This window comes from Xenopus laevis, chromosome 7S, assembly GCF_017654675.1.
Source record: "Xenopus laevis strain J_2021 chromosome 7S, Xenopus_laevis_v10.1, whole genome shotgun sequence".
Classification (NCBI taxonomy): Eukaryota; Metazoa; Chordata; class Amphibia; order Anura; family Pipidae; genus Xenopus; species Xenopus laevis.
Window position 1 is genome coordinate 33411362 of NC_054384.1, and position 20770 is coordinate 33432131.

Consider the following 20770-nt stretch of genomic DNA (forward strand, 5'->3'; position numbering starts at 1 on the left):
GTGTCTATTGCTAACACCTTTAAGCACACAGGCAGCAGTAGAGACTAAGTGACAGATCATTTCACTAACGTTTCACATCCAGCAAACCTTAGCGTGGTATTGCAGAGCTCTCCCAACCTCGCTTCCCCCTGTGATTGGTGTTCTTGCGAGAACCCGGTCCCTTCTCTACCGGCTCAAACAGTACTGCTTTTTCCTCGCTTCTGAGCGCCGATTCAGATAGAGGAGGTACCCCCACTGCTGTAATATTGATATATGTGCTTGAATAAAAGCCTACTTTGATATTAGAACGCCTCCTCTATCTGGATCAGAGCGAGGAAAAAGCAGTACATTCCACTAATGTGCCCAAATATTATTGCTACGGCTACATGATTCCTTGTTTAAATGAGTTAAATGATGTTAATGTTTCAAAGAATGTCAGGCTGAATGGTCGGCCCCCACACTTTTTCACCTCGCCAAATCTGGCCTTCGTTACAAAAAGTTTGGACACCCCTGATCTAGGCTGAATCATGACTCCTGATGAAAACCAAAACAATAACCGAATAAGGAAAGCCGCTTCTCTTGTATTATAGAGAGCAGCTGCAGCCCCGGCGTGCGCATGACAGACAAGAGGCGCGCATTATCAGGCGTAGAAAGCTAGCTACCCACAGTGCACAGTTGGAAAACGGGGGCCCGTGTAGCTCTGTTGCATATTTAGCACTTCCTCCTGGGTTTGGTGTAAATTTTTTAGGATCAGCCCCTCTGGCATTTGCCAGAACCCACATATTGCCAGTCTGGGCCTGATTAGAATTCAGTTTGGGCATTTCACTGGCACACCTCCCCCCCTTCCTTTCTATTGGACGGATTGTTTTTTTGAAGGTTATTATTATACTCACATGTGTGTTATCAGGCGTTTATATAAACAGTGCATTTGCTCTACAGCCAGAGTTTCATTTCAATCCTGAGCTAAACTGCGCAGGGTAACAAACCTGACACCCGCAGAATAATGGAAACAGATACATTTGGGCATCAGTTATGCTAACTTATCTGCTGTGACCCCAGCATTAGGCCAACTCACCAGCCTGTGTGTTCTATGGCTACAGTTTCATTTGAATCTTGACCCAAGTCCACCAGATCCAACACTCAGAACTGCACAGAATAGCAAACCAGGAATGCTCAGAATAACAAATACAGAGATATCCTGGGATCAGTAATTCTGACATTGTCCCTGGCCCTTTATTTAGCCATCCTTGCTTACTAGCAGCTAAATGGTCTTAACAACATCCCTAGATATATCACTGTCTTGGTAATACCAACTTCAGCCTGGCCTGTTACAACATTGTATTCAATACTCATAGCTGAAATTGCCATCTCCTTGACCCTGACAGATAGCTTTTATTTCCATACACACAAATGCATTGGCAACACTGCACATTCTATTCCAAATCAAAACATGAAGAAAAATGTATCAAATTGGTGTTATTCCTTTACAGAAAGTGAAGAAAATGGAATATTAGGCTGTTCCACAAAATAACTGTCTGTATTCTTCTTTACAAACTCAAACATTCATTGTATAAACTGAAAAATGTTACATGGCGTTGACCAGCTTCTGGCACCTGTAACATTCCACAATTCTTCTGCATTTCTTGGTTTTGCCTCAGAAACAGCCACAGGTTTTCTATTGGATTAAAGGAGAACTAAACCTCCTACAGCTAAAAGCCCTAATTCGCCTTCTCACTGGCCTCCCTCCCCACAAAATTTTCAAAAAGAATACGTGCCCCCATCCACCTTCTGGTCCTACCAGTCCGGCATACATCCTATGCCCCTCTGGCCTACTCCAGATAGGATTTTTCTTGCGCCCCTCCTTCAGGATGTTCGTGTTCCCCCTAACACTCCAGCCCTCACTGGCAAAGCCTTGGCTCCTAAGCCACTCACTCCTCGTTGGGGTCTTGGCTACCCATTCTAGTGGTCCACTCACTATCTATAGTACCTAGTACTTTTACTGTAGCCTTATCACTATCTACTTTTCTTCAGAAGCATCCACTGAACACCCATGAATGTGTTTTACCCCTTTATATATTATCCCATATCAACCATCCCCGTAACATCTCCTGTGCATGTGCTGTTAACATTTCCCTATCATGTACTGTTCTCACTGTAGTGCATGTGCTTTTCCCCAGGTCACCACATGAAACCTTTACCATTCATTTGCATGACACATTACAGTCTCCAAAACATTTAACACTTTCAATCACTTACATTTTTTACAGCACTCACATTCACTTTACACATACAATACACTTTTTCATGCACACAAACCAATCACCTTCTTACAAGCATAGTGTATTTGTTTTTGCCTCAGTTGTTTTTTGGCCTCAGTGAATTTGGCTCTTTGTTTTCTCACTTCAGTGGAAAAATATGGGTATATTGAGATTCTGTTGTTTTCAAAATTTAGCTCACCAGTTTTCCTTGCAGCTTGTAATACTGTATCTCTCTCCCAGTAGTTTAGCAACAGTGCTATAATTGGGTGCGGTGGGGTTCCCGTTGGTGGTGCTTGACCGGTACCCTGTGCGCTCTCTCCACAGTAAATGCTGGTGAAAAAGTTGTTTAGCTGAAGGTAGTACACAGCCATTGCTAAATACATTTTCAGTATTCTTCCCTTCAGCCCTTTCTGGAAGGCCTAATATCCTTATATTATTCCGTTGGAGGCAATTCTCCAAGTCATCCGCCTTATTTTCCAGCTGTACTAATAGCCTTTCAGTAGTGGTAATACGGGCTGGTAGTGGGTTTGTAAGTTCCTGAAGCTCACTGACCCTTCTTTCAGCTTCCCCTGTTAATTTCTGCACGTCATGTTTTAAAATCGCAAAGTCCATTTTTATCTCATCAATCTTTCCCACCAGTGTAGTGTGGTTAGAGGTTATGGCATTTAGGACTTCAGCTAACGTTGGTTCTGGGAGTGGGGGAGGGGTTGCGGGCCCAGGTGCAGATGTAGTGGTATAATCCATGTCTGATACTGTGCTATTATGCCCTGGAGCCCGTTCCTGCGCTGTGAGTACGCTTTTACTGGCGCGCTGGGATAGTGGATCTCTAGCATATTGTTCGTTGCCTCCGTGACTGCGCACTCTGGAGAGGATTCGGCGCCATCTTGGGAGGCCGTGGGCTTAGCTGCGCTGGATCTAGTTGTTGCTCGTCTTTGACGAGTTCTCCGCACCATCTGAGCCTGGGTGAGTGTGCTATTTCGGTTCCCACTGCCGGTGGAGAGTAGGTTTGGGATAGGAATGCAGGATATTAACAGTTTTAATGCACCCCGTTCAGAGCTCCCACTCGGTGCATCCTATCTTGTCTCCATGCAGGCCACGCCCCTTATGTCCAATATTCTTATGGTTCTTGTAAACAGGAAGAGAATAATTGGTGAAAAATATGAATAAAAATGTACGGGTTTACAAGTTTCTCTCTTGGGCACATTATGTTCATTAATTTGAGATGGAATTCCCATATTACTCTGACTTTCAGTATTCATCAATTTTTCAGAAAGTGTTTATAAATACAATGAATACAGAATGGGGAATTCATAAGGTTTAGAATCACCAGGAATATTAGTCTTCCAGAGAATCAATCCTTCACTGGATAACTTAGGCAAAACTTTAACCCTTAATCAGGGCCGGAACTAGAGGTAGGCAGAGTAGGCACGTGCCTAGGGCACAAAGCTCAGGCATGTACCTGCTCTGTCGCCTACCCCATGTCCGGTCGCATCTCTACTCTTGTATTTGTGCATTCCTGCTTCAGCGCATGCGCACACGGCAATTCGCGCTTCTGCGCATGCGCGCACTGTGATGCGCGCACGCGTCAATTTGCGCATGTGCACAAAAGTACCAAGTGCCTAGGGCGCCTGTTGGGGCTGGCCCGGCCCTGCCCTTAATAAATAGTACTTTTTACACTAAGGAGTACTTTTTACACTAAGGGGGTTATTTACTAAACACCGAATGCAAAAATCACGAAAAATTTGTGATTTTTATTTATAAGATCAGACTTTTAAAAAATCACAAATCTTTTGGAATTCATTAAACCCCAAGGATGGAAAAGTCTGAATCTGAAAATCCCACATCTCAGACCTGTCGAGGTTGTATATAAGTCAATGGGAGAAGTCCCAATGATTTTTTGATGTGCCCTGGGTGTCGTGCAACACCCCAAAGTTTTCTGAGTTTTCGGGTGAAAATTCCAAAAGAAAATTGTGAAAAAACGTTTGAATAATCCGAAAAAACTTGAAAATCGGATAAAAAAATCCGAAAAAATAGTGAAAATCAGATTTTTTAGTTTTTTGCTTATGTACTTAGGGATGAAAACAACAGTAAGTGGAGCGGAACATCCTTTGCTTTGTGAAGGCACAAGAAGAGAGAAGGGAGATTTGGCACTAGCCTTGATGATTACCTATAAGGACGATCAGTCAAAATTAAAAAAGGTATGCTAATTGTCTCAGTGAGCCATTATCATGGATGCCGTGTCCATGCAAGAAGCAGCCATGCGTATTGAGATGTATTGAGAGATTGAGAAAACATTTCTTATGGTTTGGTTTCTGCTCTTTTGTCTAAATTTTGGACAAGCTGTTAGACCGAGAAAGTCAGACTCATAAACCACAGACCTTAATGGTGGCCATACACGGGCAGATAAAGCTGCCGATATCGGTCGTTTGGACCGATTTGACAGCTTATCTGCGAGTGTATGGGGGCTTCCGACGTTTCTTCCGATCGATATCTGGCCACGATATTGATCGGGAAGGTTTGATTTTTAACCGACCGACCCGTCGGAGCCCCTTGGCGCATCGTAAGTCGATCGTTCGGCCTTACGGCCGAACGTTCGAATTACCCCCGATATAGCCATGCCGTTAGTGGCGACATCGCCAAACGAGCGGATCTTTGAGTCTATGGCCAGCTTTAGTTCCTTCTACTCTTCCAGTAAACCTGCAGCAGCCAATCAAAAATCCCCATCCAAACATGCCTCTCAGTCTAGTGCATCCATCCTTATATCAGGTACCCCACCAGCTCATCAGCAGCAAGGAGTAGCCAATACAGTCCATGGAGGCCTGGGGGAAAACCTTCCAGAAAAGAGCACACAGGGTAACTTTGATACTTAAACATCTGACTTTATTAAAAGGAAGTTTATTTAATATTCTGTTTTAGCATTTGGAGCATTCTGATAATCTATGATTGTGCCGTTTACAGATAGCTCCCAGAAATCAACTGGGGAGCCATCAGGGGAAGCACATGTGTATAAACAGGAGGGAAAAGTCCCAAGCCGTCTTGCTTTGGGGAACCGAGGAGGCTACAATGGGAGATGCTGGGGTTCACCAGTGCATCAAAAGAAGAAGCATACAGGTAACTAAGAGAAAATAAAGGCCAATCTGGAACATTTTCTTCAGAGTTTTTATACTTCCTCAGATTTAAGGTTCCTGTTTGTTCTCTGCTAGAAGTAGGGATGCACCAAATCCAGGATTCGGTCGTGATTCTGCCAGGATTAGGCCTTTTTCAGCAGGATTTGGATTTGAACCGAATTTGCATATGCAAATTAGGGACAGGAGGGAAATGACATGACTTTTTGTCCCAAAACAAGGAAGTAAAAAATGTTTTCCCCTTCCCACCCCTAATTTGCATATGCAAATTCGGATTTGGTTCGGTAATCGGCCAAATCTTTTCCAAAGGATTCGGGGGTTGAGCCGAAAATAATGGATTCAGTGCATCCCTAGCTAGAAGTCACCCTACTAACATTCCCTAAGTATTAGAAGTATTAATGGGAAAATAAACCCCTTTTCTGACAACTTATTCCATTGGATTTATGTAGAAAGGATGCATAAACACTATTTGAACATATATATATATATATATATATATATATATATATATATATATATATATATATATATATATATATATATATATATATATATATATATACACATACCCCCAAAACACCACTCACAAAATGACTCAATTCCTCCCTCAGCTTGCTGTGAAGTGTTTGATTCTGGGATGTCCCTATTTTGTGGGTGGTGCAACTGGGGTGCACAGGTTTGGGAACTTTTGTTCTATGTGACTTTCAAAGAAGACTAATGTCAAAGCCAGTGGTTTGGGGACCTTTCAAGGGATACTATAATGCTTAAATTTGCCTCTTTGAAATAATTGCGATTCCATAACATTTTTGAATGATGTGTTTTCCTCTGTTCTGAGCACAATTGAGGTTACGGTGGCCTTTTAAGAAAAGTGAAAGCATTACCTTCCTCCCTCCAGACCCCCCCCCCCCCATTCTGAATGCACAACTGGTGACCCCCTAAGCTGTCCAGTTTGTACCTGTTGATAAGCACAACAAGCTTGTTGAACAGGTTTTCGTTATTCTTTTAAGACTCAAAGTCCTGCAGTTCCCTATGCACCCTGTGCCTGACAGGTGGAAATGTTGTTGTTCCCTTAGATGCACCTTAGTTTGCACATCACTTAAATGTGGAATATGAGAACTAAAAGATGAAGGACACAGTGGAGCCATAATCTTACTGCTTTCCTATGGCAGGTGTTGAGTACAGGGATGCATATGGCCAATATCCGCTGCTCTTATTTTGTGCCCCTTGGTACTCTAGCACTTGCAACCAAGGATTTAACAACTGGGACCCTGTATTTTTTTGTGATAATTTCCCTTTATGAGATTGAGCAGCTGATTTAAACCATTGCCAGCCCCACACCCTTTATTTCATTTACTCCCTAAGTATTTTATGGGGCAGAGTACTGGCACATTTTTTTAATGATTCTGCCTTCAACTCAACTGACTTAGTAGTCAACTTAGTAAAATTTCTAACTGCTGGTACCACAAACCTCTTCTTAGTTTAGGCCAGAAATAGACACCACTATTAGACATTTATTTAGTATGATTTTAATTAACAGCAATGTAAATGCAATAGTATATCAATTGTGAGTAAAAGTATTTTATTTGCAATGAATGCAATGCATTAGTAGGTAGGTATTCACTGCCCTCTAGTGGTTTGCTTTCACTGTGTCAGATAAATGAGATCTATGCATGTAGTACACATGTGTATATATAATGTATTGATTATTTTACATTTACAGGCATGGCTAGTATTGATAGCAGTGCCCCAGAAACAACATCAGACAGTTCCCCAACCCTCAGCCGTCGTCCTTTGCGTGGTGGTTGGGGAGCTACACCGTGGGGGAGAGGCCAAGATAGTGACAGTATCAGCAGCTCCTCTAGTGACTCTTTGGGATCATCATCTTCCAGTGGCAGCAGGAGAACCAGTGGGGGAGTTCGAGCCAAGACTGTTGAAGTGGGCCGGTAAGGGAAATCCATGCAGCTTTTACTTATTGTCATCCTGGTTTTATTCAGACAGTAATAATACTACTCTCTGAACAGATACAAGGGCCGTCGCCTGGAAAGCCATGCACCCCATGTTCCTAACCAACCTTCTGAAGCCGCTGCTCACTTCTATTTTGAGCTGGCTAAAACTGTCCTCATTAAAGCTGGAGGAAACAGCAGCACCTCCATCTTCACCCATCCGTCATCCAGCGGTGGACATCAAGGGCCCCACCGCAACCTGCACCTCTGTGCCTTTGAAATAGGCCTCTATGCTTTGGGGCTGCACAATTTTGTTTCTCCAAACTGGCTGTCTAGGACTTATTCCTCCCATGTTTCCTGGATAACAGGTAAGTTGACTGGGTGTGGAATCTTTTCTTGTAAAAATTGCACAACTTTGGCTTAAAGGTAATGGATCTTTCTGGAATTTGGATTTTCATACCTTAAGAAAATCGTGTAAACAATAAATTAACCCAATAGTCTGGTTCTGCTTCCAATAAGGTTTAATTTTATCTTAGTTGTGTTCAAGTACAAGGTACTGTTTTATTATTACAGAGAAAAAGGAAATCATTTTTTAAAAATTTGGATTATCTGGATAAAAGTCTATGGGAGACAAGCTTTCTGTAATTCAGAGCTTTCTGAATTATGGGTTTCCAGATAACGGATCCCATACCTGTAGTACCATGTGGTTTGTCTGTTCTGGTACCTGACTGAGCAGTGACTTCTCTCGATACTATTTTTAAAATATTTTCTTTTCCCTTTCAGACCATTTCATGTTGATGGGGGAGGGGGGGGTAGAAAAAAATAAGGAGGATTATGGAAACAAGACAGGGAAGACCAAGGAACAGGAACAAAGTCAGACATTCACTCAGTGGGGTATATTAATCAAAATGTGAAGTTAAAGGCGTACAGTATTCATCAAAGGGTTAACTTTCATTTTCACCCTTTGATAAATACTCTTTTAACCAAAATTTAATAAAGAGGCCCACATAACACAGAATGAGGAAAATCTTATCATACTTACCGTGATTTTCTTTTCCTGGACTGTAACATGGCAGTGGGCACTAATGGGTTAACCCCCCCTCGTCATGAACGGACAGGAAATTACATCAAAATAAAAGACCTCCCTTACCCCTGACTCGTCCTCCTATTTTTGACTGTACAGATAAACTCCCCTCAAGGGTTGGGAAGTCTTGCCCACTGCCATGTTACAGTCCAGGAAAAGAAAATCACGGTAAGTATGATAAGATTTTCCTCATTCCTGGTCCTTCACATGGCAGTGGGCACTAATGGGATCTTACCAAGCAGTAAAGACACTAAGAGGGTGGGATAATGCTACTAAGAATTTTATTTATAAGTAACAGCTTGAAGAACTGATCTTCCAAAATTTGTCTGGCTTGAAGACCAAACGTCCAATTTGTAGAATTTTATGAACGTGTTTAAATTAGACCAGACAGCAGCTTTGCATAAATCTTCTGCTGAAACTTGGGCTTGGAAGGCCCAAGACGCTGAGACAGCTCTAGTGGAGTGAGCCTTAATGTTAGGCGGGACTTGCACTGCACTTGACTTATAAGCCTCTGAGATACAGGCTTTAATCCATCTTGCCACAGTAGATTTTGAAGCTTTACAACCAGCCTTCATACCTGATGGAATGAGTAAGATATTCTTATCTTTCCTTACTTTCTTCACCCTATACAGGTAGGCTTTCAGGCACCTGATGACATCTAATTTGTGCCACACCCCTTCTTCCTCTGTTTTTGGAGATGGAAAAAACGCTGGTAGTATAATGTCCTGATTCATATGGAATTCGGATACCACTTTGGTTAGAAAGCTTTGAGGAGTTCTCAGAATTACACAATCCTCCTTGAAAATCAGGTGACTATCTAGGGCCAGAAGTGCTTGAATTTCTCCGACTCTCCTGGCGGAAGTTATGGCTAATAGAAAAGCCATTTTCCATGTGACGAATTTTAGAGGGGCCGTTTCCAATGGCTCAAAAGGCTCCTTTGTTAGGGCCTGAAGGACCAAAGACAGATCCCAAGGAGGAATTCTTTCTTTTTGTTTTGGTCTAATTCGTCTCAGAGCCTGAAAAAATCGAACAATCAAAGGCTTAGAAGTCCATGCCTCTCCATAAAGGGCAGACAGAGCTGACACTTGCCCTTTGAGTGTAGACACACTCAATTCTCTTTCCAAACCTTCTTGGAGAAATTCAACAATATTCTCTGGAGAGGTGGTTTCATAAGCCCTGTTGGTCTTTGTGCACCAATTGAGATAGGTCTCCCAGATTTTGTAATATTTTTGTGATGTTGATGGTTTCCTTGCTGCCAGCAATGTATCTATCGCCTTTTCTGAAAGACCTAGACATCTCATATTCAGCCTTTCAGTCGCCAGGCCGTCAACTTCCAACTTTCTGGTGCCGGGTGAAACAGTGGACCCTGCCGTAACATCTTCGAATGCACAGGGATTTTGAATGGAGGAGCTTGCTTCATGTTGAATAACTGAGGAAACCAATTCCTCCTGGGCCACCATGGTAAAACAGCAATCACTTCTGCTTTGTCCTCCCTGATCTTCCTGAGGAGTTTGGGAATCAAAGGAATGGGTGGAAATGCATAGGCCAGATTGAAGTTCCACTGGACTCTGAAACAGTCTTGAACCAAGGCCCCTTTGTTCTTGAATCTGGAACAGAATACTGTCACTTTCTTGTTTCTTGAAGTCGCCATCAGATCGATCACTGGTTGGCCCAGAACCGCCACTATAAGATTGAAAGTGTTCTGATCCAATTCCCATTCTCCTGGGTGAGGATTCCGACTGAGCCAATCTGCCCAGACATTCATTACCCCAGGAACATGAAGAGCTGCCAGATCTGTAAGGTGAACTTCTGCCCACTGGAAAATCAGTTGCGCACTCTGCATTAGGGATCTGCTTTTCGTGCCACCCTGTTTCATCAGGTATCTCACCGTAGTCATATTGTCTGAGTTGACCATGACAGCTTTTCCACTGATCACTTTCTTGAATTTCAGAAGAGCTAGACGGACTGCCGTAAGCTCTTTCCAATTCGATGAATACCTCATCTGATAGGATTTCAATCTGCCCCAAACTGAATTCTGTCCTGTATGGGCTCCCCATCCTATCTTGCTCGCATCTGTTGTTAAATGTAGCCATTCCGGGGTCTTCAGAGACTTTCCCTTCAGCATATTCTGAAGATTCTTCCACCACAAAAGGTTTTGCCTTACCTCTTGACTGATCTCTATGACTTGGAATTCGTGTTTTCTGTTCCATTGTCTCAAAAATTCCGACTGAAGGGGTCTTATATGGTGTAAGGCCCAATCGACTGCATCTTTTGTTGCCACTAATTTTCCCAAGAGTTGTTGGCATGTCAGTGCTGTCGAGGCTGGGAACTTGGAGAAACTGGTCACTAATTGTTGGATTTCGACAGCTTTCTCCGGAGTGAGGAAAATTCTGAAGCTTACTGTATCCAGAATTAAACCCAAATAATTTAGCCTTTGAGTAGGAATTAGAGAAGATTTTTCTAGGTTCAAAATCCATCCGTGTTGTTGTAGAACATTTTGTACTATCAATGATTGACGAATTAGGGTTTGAAGACACAATGCTTTTATCATGATGTCGTCCAAATAGGCAAAGATTTCGATGCCCAGGGACCTGATCAGAGCCAGTATAGGAGCTAGAACCTTCGTAAAAGTTCTTGGCGAAGTGGCTAAACCAAAAGGTAGAGCTGCATACTGGTAATGTCTTCCCAGAATGTAAAATCGGAGGAATCTCTGATGAGCTGGGTATACTGGCACATGTAAATAGGCGTCCTTCAGGTCTATTTTTACCATCCAATCGTTCGGTCTTATCATCTGAGATATTGAACGAATTGTCTCCATGTGAAATTTTCTTATCTGTAAATATCTGTTTAACCTTTTCAGATTCAGGATAGCTCTGAATTCGCCTGAAGATTTCTTCCTGAGGAATAAAGGGGAGTAAACCCCTTGTCTTATCTCGCTTGGAGGAACTGGTACAATTACTTTCCCTTCTAATAATTGGAAGATGATTGATTCCAGAGCCCTTTCTGCTTCCTGATTCCTTGGTTTTCTTGAAGCTACAAAATTTGGCGGAGGCAAGCTCTTGAGTTCTAGACAATAGCCTTGAGACACAATTTGAATCACCCAATCGTCTGAAATAGTTTGAGCCCAAACAGCTTGAAAGTCGAGTAGCCTTCCCCCAACCTTGTGCTGCTGGACTCGCGCACCTTCATAAGTTTTTGGTCTTATCAGGTTTTCCATCTTTTTGACTTCTTTGAAAATACTGACTTTTTCCTTTCCAATAATTCTGTCTTGAAAACCCTTTGCCTGGTCTGTAGGATTTAGCTTCTCTAAAGGACCCTCTTGAAGTTCTATTACCAAAACCTCCTGTTTGTTTCTTCTCTCTCTTGTCCTGTGGTAAAAAGGAAGATTTACCTGCAGAAGCTTTGGAAATTATACTATCTAACCTCTGTCCAAACAGCAGGTTACCTTCAAAAGGAAGAGAACAAAGATTATGTTTCGAAGGTGTATCAGCCATCCAATGCCTTAGCCAAAGAGAACGTCTGGAAGCAACCGCTAAACTCATCCCTTTAGCCGCGAACATAACTCCATCAAGAGAGGCTTCAGATACAAAATCATTTACTGCTTTAACTTTTTCTAACATCTTTAGAATGTCATCTCTGCTGGTCTTAACTTTCAGAGCTTCTTCTAGTTCTTGGATCCAGATTTTGTTAGCTCTAGCCAAAGATGTAATGGCTATTGCTGGTTTGCAAGAAGCCCCAGCCACTAAGTAGGCCTTCTTCAGAATAGTATCCTGCCTTCTTTCCATTGCATCACGAAGTGACACCCCTTCGTCAACTGGCAGCGTGGTCTTCCTAGCTATCCTAGTAATGGAAGCATCCACCTTCGGAGCAGAGTCCCAATCTTTTACTTCCTCATCTTTAAATGGGTACATCTTCTTTATTCTTCTATTTAGAAAGAATTTCTTATCCGGTGAACTCCATTCTTCCTTAATCATATCTTTGATCACTTGATGCACAGGAAAAACTTCATTTTTCCTGGCGGAGGTTCTGAACATCAAATCTTCTGCTTCCGAAGTTTTCGCTGAACCAATCTTTAAGGTTTCCCTCATGGCAGTAATGAGGGGTTCCACCAAATCCACATTGAAAGAAACTTCTTCTCTGTCATCTGTTTGCTCATCCTGAGAAAAATCTGAATTACTCGAAATGGGAGATTCTGATAGAGATACACTGTGGCTGGTTGCGGTTGTTCTCCTGTCACACTTAAGAGCAACCACTTTGGACATAACATTTTCAGTTACTTTCTCAACCATATCATTCACAGTTTGATCAAAAGATGATTTCATCCATTCCATAAACATCTCTTGTGAGGAGGAAGGTCCTGCTAATTGGTCCAGACATTCCTGACATAACTTTTTATTTATCAAAGCAGGATTGTTGCAGGAAAGTGATATTTTTATTTGGTGCTACCAAATAAAAATATCACTTGACTGATGATACTGGTTCTCCAGAGTTGTGATTTAATTTATGAAGACAAGGAGAAGTGGCGGCTCCCATACTCTGTTGGAAGAACCTAACATTGAAAGGACAAAAAGAGGGCCATTTACCTACACCTGATCCAATTATTTTGTTGCAGGAAAGGCATTCCTTCCTAGAGGATTTACTTCTGACCTCTTCCTCTCTCCTTTTACCAGGGGAGCTCCTGCAACAATAACATCAACATTAGTATGATGATAACAAAGGAAAAAACACATCCAAGGCTCAGCTTTCACTGTCCACTCACCCCCTTGACGTAAAATGAGATCGCCTCCCAGAGCTCATAGCTGTTAGGGAACAGAGTAACAAGTTAGATTCTCATACCTGTTTAGCTGGTGTCAGCAGCATTAATTCCCTAGGGATGCACTTACTGCAGTGACTTAGTCCCAAACTGGAGGCTTTAGCTGTTCTCCTGTTATTTCTCTGAACGAGTAGCGGGGAAAATCCAAAGAGAACCGCTTCCTATGCGCCGATTTTCAAATCTCCCGCGATAGTGACGTCACTTCCGCCCATGCGGTCCGTCTATGCGGTTCAGGATGAACCGCGACTTACTGCGCATGCGCTCCTCAGGCAACCGGAGCATTGCGACTTACTGCGCTGGTTAGGCAACGAAAGGCCATGGCCCGGAGCAGGCCCTGCAGGGACACACAAGGCATTACGCAGGTCCCCCAGCATCAGTGGACAGAGCCCAGTATCCACCGGATTGGGTGAGTTTCCTGACGAGGGACAGGAAAAAATAGGAGGACGAGTCAGGGGTAAGGGAGGTCTTTTATTTTGATGTAATTTCCTGTCCGTTCATGGCTGTATGAGCAGATGGTTGGTGGGACTCCTGTGCCGAGAGAGGGGGCTACTGGCTGCAGTACTGGAGGGGCTCGGTCTGTGCCAGAAGCAGTCCGTGGACTTTCAGACAACAGGATCATCCAGGAAACATCCACTGTGACTGTTGCAACAGCGGTGACTGCAGCAACTGTTGTGTCAGTGATATCAGTAGGCTCTACAATATATCAGCAACATACAGCAATGGCTCATGCACATACACAGGGTCTCCACCCTTACACCACTCTTCAAACACATATACCATCTGTCTGTAACCCACAGTACATTGGTATCCCTCGCCAGCAACTCCCACAGCCAGCAATCTTTCCAGTCCCAGGAGCTCTATACACACAGGTAAGACTTCATAATAAATGGGAGTTTGATTCATTTGTAACTCCAATCATTCCAGTATTTGGTTTCTAATGTTCGCCTATATCTAATATTTGCCAATATATAATGTGCCTGTGTATGTACTTAGATTTTCTGCAAATGCAATTATAATTTATTCCCTATTAGTGGAATTTATTTTGTTCCCATTTTTCTTCAAGGCTGCCCACTTAAAAAGCACTTATAGAATAATACTACCAGTAATTTCCATTAATTCCCAAAATGCCCTGTTTTACTCCTTTCCTAATTTATTTAATCAGGGAATAAAAGTCATGTCTGCCCCAGCAGTCTCTGCTAGCTTCGAGAAAGTCACATCACAGCTCTATCTAAATCTACATCTCAGTTACGAGATTCGCCTTGGAACAGTAAATAAGATATTTAGCTTCCCTCGAGTCTGATTCACATCCCAACCCAGTGATTCCGGTGCCACCAGGTGTCACTGTTAGATCGAACTCTGTTTTCTATTTGCCTGCAGTAAATTGGCTTAGATAGGGGGGAAAAAGAATGTTACTGTGGCAACTACAGTTTCCAATCCACTCCAGTCTCATTTAGAGAAGTTTGAAGGGTAGAAAGTGTGCCCTGATGATTAATACTGCTATACAAGTGCGAGGTTAAACCTCAAACAGTAATGCAGCTCAGTGATTTATCCCCCACCTCCAATCAAAAGTCACAGAGCCCTTTTGCTGCTTCTGCCTTATTGTCTCATTTAGCAGCCGTGAAATGATTTATACATTCTTCTATTGTTGATATCCAGGTAATGAGACATAAAGCCAGACTGGGGTTTGGTGAGGTTCTTCTGCAGACATACTGGTAAATACCTCTTGTAGTTCACCTGATAAGAAGGGTGTAGTAGGGCTGAGTGATGCACCCCTTGCAGTTGTTGCATTCTCTGTTTCTAGTAGGGAATGTTCATAGTGGAACAGCATTTCCAGCCATCCAAGGGTCAACCATGACAACACTACGCACCCAGCCTGCATCTCTAGTCACGCCGGGCTTCCCTGCAGAAGATGAACAGCACAACCAGCCTGTAAGGCCCCAGGGTTTGCACTACCTGCATTCAGCTTATAGCGTAGGTAAGTCAACTGTGGACTAAAGATGCATTGCCATTCATTGCAGGTATTGATGTTAATCCTGTCAAGGGAGGCTGATGATGTTAAAGGAACAGTTCATTGTAAAAATAAAAACTGGGTAAATAGACATCCAGTCACTCCAGCCTTTATACATTACAGTTTTGTCTAACTAACTATATTAGAAATATTTTTTATTTTGCACATGCTATCTATTTACCCTGAACTGTTCCTTTAAGTTCCAGGAGTCTCTCATCTGTGGTGTCTAGTAAAGTCTACCTGCTGATTGGGCGCTGTGGATTACTAGACCCGGCCTATTCCTTAAAGCTGCAGGAGTCCTAACGATAGGGTGTTCTGCTGTATCTTATGAAATGGATTGGCCTCATGGGCAGGGCTGCCATCAGAAATTACGGGGCCCCGCACAACAAAATTTTCTGAGCCTCCCTCACTACCCCTCCCCCACCCACCAGTTCTAAGGCCACCAGGCACAAGAGATAAAACATTAAAGCCCCCCTACAAGTTAAAGAGAATAAAAAAAAACCCACCCACCAAAAAACTTTGGTGGCCATGGACACCCTACAAGTTATTAAAACATTAGTGTCTGGGCCCCTACAAGGCCAGGGCCCCTATAAATTATATTAAACAATTGGTCGCCAGGGTCCCTACAAGTTATAAGAAAAATTGGTGGCCAGGGCCCCTACAAGTAATAAAAATGAATTGGTGGCCAGGGCCCCTACAAGTTATAAAGAAAATTAGTGGCCATGGCCTCTACAAGTAATAAAAAAAAAATGGTGGCCAGGGTCCCTACAAGTTATAAAGAAAATTAGTGGCCAGGGCCTCTACAAGTAATACAAAAAAATTGGTGGCCTGGGCCCCAACAAGTAATAAAAAAATTGGTGACCAGGGCCCCTACAAGTAATATAAAAAGTTGTGGCCAGGGCCCCTATAAGTTATATTAAACAATTAGTGCCCGTGGCCCCTATAAATTATATTAAACAATTGGTGGCCAGGGCCATTATAAGTTAAATTAAACAAATAGTGGCCATGGCCTCTATAAGTTATATTAATATTGTACAAGTAATAAACAAAAATTGACGGCCAGGGCCCCTACAAGTAATAAAACAAATTGGTGGTCAGGGCCCCTACAAGTAATATAAAAAGTTGGTGGCCATGGCCCCTATAAGTTGTATTAAACAGTTCGTAGCCAAGACCCCTATAAGTTATATTAAACAAGTAGTGGCTGTGGCCCCTATAGGTTATATTAAACAATTAGCCGGGCCATTATAAGTTATATTAAACAATTAGTGGCCATGGCCTCTATAAGTTATATTAATTGGTGTACAGGGCCATTATAAGTTATATTAAACAATTGGTGGCCATGACCCCTATAAGTTGTATTAAACAGTTGGTAGCCAAGGCCCATATAAGTTATATTAAACAGTTGGTTGCCAGGGCCCCTATAAATTCTATTAAACAATTGGTGGCCAGGGCCCTATTAGTTACCCCTCTGACGGCACTGCTCATGGATGAGACTCTGTATTGTGTGATAAAATTATCAACACTATTGTGGATCTGGAATGAGCACCCTCACATTTCTTTTTGGAAATAATACCATAATAGGGTTTTACTTCCCCTTTAAAGTGCATAGTATGAAACATTTGCTCTTTCTGCTTCTCCACATTGGACTTAATTAATGTTGTATGCCGAGAGTATAGTGAATGCCACGCTTCTCACATTGCACAAGCCACTTTACTATAATGAGACTTAAGTTTATGGATCCTCTGCCTCTGACCTTTCCCTGAATGTCTGCGCTTGATAGTGACGATTTGTTCATTGCAATTCAATAGCCACAACAGTGACCTTCATTGTCTTTAACACTTGGGAGCCTATTATTGGTTACAGGGAAACTGGTTACAGGGGGATCATTTCTTCTTGTGTTCTTTTCTATAAATAGAGACATAGAATATCTGAGAGCAACAAAGTCTCCTATCAGTAGCTGCATTGTGACAGTTACTACCTAAATGTCATCTTCCCTTCAGATCAGAGGGATTCTGATAATAGTATTGATGACGATCTGTTTTTTGTTTTTTTACTGCAAGGTGTCAACTATGTGCATCAGTTCTGTGTTGGGGCGGCTAAGGGTGTGCTGAGTCCATTTGTTCTACAGGAGATCATCATGGAGGCTCTACAGAGCCTGTCTATTGACCTAGTTTGAATTTTTATACTGAACAAATTATTTAAAGGAACAGTAACACCAAAAAAGAAGGTGTTTTTAAGTAATGGAAATATAACATAGTATCACACTGCACTGGTAAAACTGGTATTTTTACTTCAGAAATACAACTATAGTTTATATAAACAAGCTGCTGTGTAGCCATGGGGGCAGCCATTAAAAACTGGAAAAGGAGAAAAGGCACAGGATACTCAGCAGATAACAGATAAGCTCTATATTATACAATGGGATTCTTCAGAACTGATCTGTTATCTACTGTATATCTTGTGCTTGATTGGCTGCCCCCATGGCTACACAGCAGTTTGATTAACTAAATTATATTTGTATTTCTGAAGCAAACACATCAGTTTTACCATTGTGGGTCAATAGTGCATTATATTCTCAATCTTTTTTTTTGCTGTTACTGTTCATATAAAGAGAACAGTTTCCATTTTCTTATTTGTGTATCAATAATTCACACGATTTTAAGGATTCAAATTCAGTTTGGGCATTTCACTAGCACACCTCCCCCCCCCCCTTCCTTCCTGTTGGACGGATTGTTTTATGAAGGTTATTATTATACTCACATCTGTGTTATCAGGTGTTTATAAAAACAGTGCATTTGCTCTACAGCCAGAGTTTCATTTCAATCCTGAGATAAACTGCACAGAGTAACTAACCTGACACCCGCAGAATAATGGAAACAGATTCATTTGGGCATCAGTTATGCTAACTTATCTGCTGTGACCCCAGCATTAGGCCAACTCACCAGCCTGTGTGTTCTATGGCTACAGTTTCATTTGAATCTTGACCCAAGTCCACCAGATCCAACACTCAGAACTGCACAGAATAGCAAACACGAATGCTCAGAATAACAAATACAGAGATATCCTTGGATCAGTAATTCTGACATTGTCCCTGGCACAATAATGTATCAAATATGTATTATTCTTTTACAGAAAGTGAAGAAAAGATAATATTCGGCTGTTCCACAAAATAACAGTGTCTGTATTCTTCTTTACACACTCAAACATTCTCTGTATAAACTGAAAAATTTTACATGGCGTCGACCAGCTTCTGGCACCTGTTACATTCCACAATTCTTCTGCATTTCTTGGTTTTGCCTCAGAAACAGCATTTTTTATGTCACCCCACAGGTTTTCTATTGGATTAAAGGAGAACTAAACCTCCTACAGCTAAAAGCCCCAATTCGCCTTCTCACTGGCCTCCCTCCCCGCAAAATTTTCAAAAAGAATACGTGCCCCCATCCAGGAACAATGACCTAAATTTGCAGAGCTCAGGGGCGTCATGTTCGAACGATTCCGAATATTCGTAACGTGATCGGCAGCACTTTAGCCGTTGGCGCATGCACAGTTGGAGTCAGAGAGCTCCGAAAATTACTGAAACCATAGAAGAGGATCCAGAAGATATTGAAACAACAGAACATTGCACCCCTGAGCTCCTCTGCACTACTCTGCAAAGTTAGGTTAGTGTTGCTAGATGGGGCACATATTCTTGTTGAACACTGTGGTGAGGAAGCAGGAAGGGGGCCAGTGGAGAAGATGAATAGGGGCTTTTACCTGTAGGGGGGGGGTTTAGTTCTCCTTTAAAGTCCGGGGATTGGGCTGGCCACGCCATAATGTCAATATTGTTAGTCTGGAACCAAGATGTCGCTGGTTTACTGGTGTGTTTGGGGTCATTGTCTTGTTGAAACCCCATTTTAAGGACATTTCCTCTTTGGCATAAGGCAACTTGACCATTTGAAGTATTTTAATGTATTGAAACTGATCCATGATCCCTGGTATGTGATAAATAGGCCCAACACCTTAGTATGAGAAACATCCCCATATCATGATGCTTGTGCCACCATGTTTCACTGTTGTCACAATGTACTGTGACTTGAATTCAGTGTTTGGGGGTCGTCTGATAAACTGTCTGCGGCCCCTAGACCCAAAAAGAACAATCTTGTATCATTTGTTTAACATGAAAATCAAATAAAATATTTAAAAAAAAAAAAAAAAAAAGAACAATCTTGCTTTCATTAGTTCACAAAATGTTGCACCATTTCTCTTTAGGCCAGTCAGTGTTCTTTTAGCAAAAAACCTCTCCAGCACTTTGGCCGGGATCAGTGGGCCTCCATACATGCACAGATAATCACACTATTGAAGCTTCTTACAATCCTACCTGTGCATGTATGGCCATCTCTATCCTGTGCTTTAGAAGGGTTTTGCTGATTCAGGAGCAGCCAGTCAGATTTGCTATTATTTGGCACCCCAACTCATTTGCTAAAAAAACTTCCCTTGAAGAATCCAACGTTAATTGTCTTGTTTTACTTTTCAGTACATCCACCACAGACTCATCCACCTCACCCCCGCTGACTACGATGATTTTGTAAACGCCATCCGTAGTGCCAGAAGTGCATTCTGTCTCACGCCTTTAGGAGCAATGCAGTTCAACGACATCCTACAGAATCTGAAACGTAACAAGCAGACCAAGGAGCTGTGGCAAAGGGTTTCCTTAGAAATGGCAACCTTTTCTCCTTGATGATACAGGCACAAGTTGATTAGTAACCATGGAGACTCTTGGGGGGGGATACAGGCTCCTCAAAGGGAATAGGACAACACAAATCATCATTTGGGACTGGACTAAACATCTTAGGCAGAAATTTATTGCAGGAGGCCAGCAATGTTACGTTATAGGGTTAGCTCCTGTCATAGCAATCAGCTGTGGGGTTCACATCTCCAACCCCACAACAACGTTTGATCTGACCACAACCGTAAAATATTTGTACAACATTGGCTTTCTTTCTCTTTTCTAATATATAGTTTTTTTTTTATATTAGGAAAAAGTATGACACAGGAAAGTTTACAGGAAACAATACCAAGGAAAAAGGCATATTAGTATCAACTGGCATTCAATTGACCATGCATCTAAAATAAAACATCATTTTGTGTTCAATGAATGTGACTCAAAATTAGTGTTGCTATTATTGCATATGATATAGCTAGTATTGATGCTGATGTGGCCCCTCCGCAACAATTTTGAGATTAGAGAGCAGAGAAGAAGTCCAGAACCTGTGAGTGGTTAATTAGGTCCAAGGGGAGGAAAGCTTAAGGAAACTTAGCAGTCCAAACTCACTGTCCAAAGTCGCCATATTTGTATATATTTGAGCAGCTGACCTTTTCTGTCCAGTGCTGCCCTCTCCATAGCTGCCATATTGTCCAAGGCAGTCTGCCATTCCTTGAAGGACATGGGGGGGCAATCCTTCCAATGAAGGGTAATTAAAAGCCTTCGGGAGTTATATTTTTAGTTAAGGCTTTACCAATCACTGGTTTAACATAATTCCTTATGTACGAAACACTTGTCTCCGCCCCGTCAACCATTGGA

General features: G+C 42.2%; 1 protein-coding gene across 1 annotated transcript; it reads left to right on the forward strand.

Annotated features, from left to right (window-relative positions):
- Window positions 1-4847: 4847 nt before the first annotated feature.
- On the forward strand, window positions 4848-20345 carry LOC108697505 (zinc finger SWIM domain-containing protein 8). The gene is made up of 5 exons (XM_041571109.1): window positions 4848-5090; window positions 5196-5348; window positions 7083-7305; window positions 7384-7673; window positions 19724-20345. Exons 1-5 carry the CDS (start codon window positions 4853-4855, stop codon window positions 19759-19761), a joined length of 942 nt encoding a protein of 313 aa, XP_041427043.1. The 5' UTR covers window positions 4848-4852; the 3' UTR covers window positions 19762-20345.
- The last annotated feature ends 425 nt before the right edge of the window (window positions 20346-20770 follow it).

Bases quoted from the DNA above. Each gene is read 5' to 3' on its own strand.
- LOC108697505 (XM_041571109.1), top strand. From the start codon at position 4,853: ATGCCGTTAGTGGCGACATCGCCAAACGAGCGGATCTTTGAGTCTATG. The intron at 5,091-5,195 runs GTAACTTTGATA...TGCCGTTTACAG, and splicing joins TCCAGAAAAGAGCACACAGG to ATAGCTCCCAGAAATCAACT. The intron at 5,349-7,082 runs GTAACTAAGAGA...TTACATTTACAG, and splicing joins TCAAAAGAAGAAGCATACAG to GCATGGCTAGTATTGATAGC.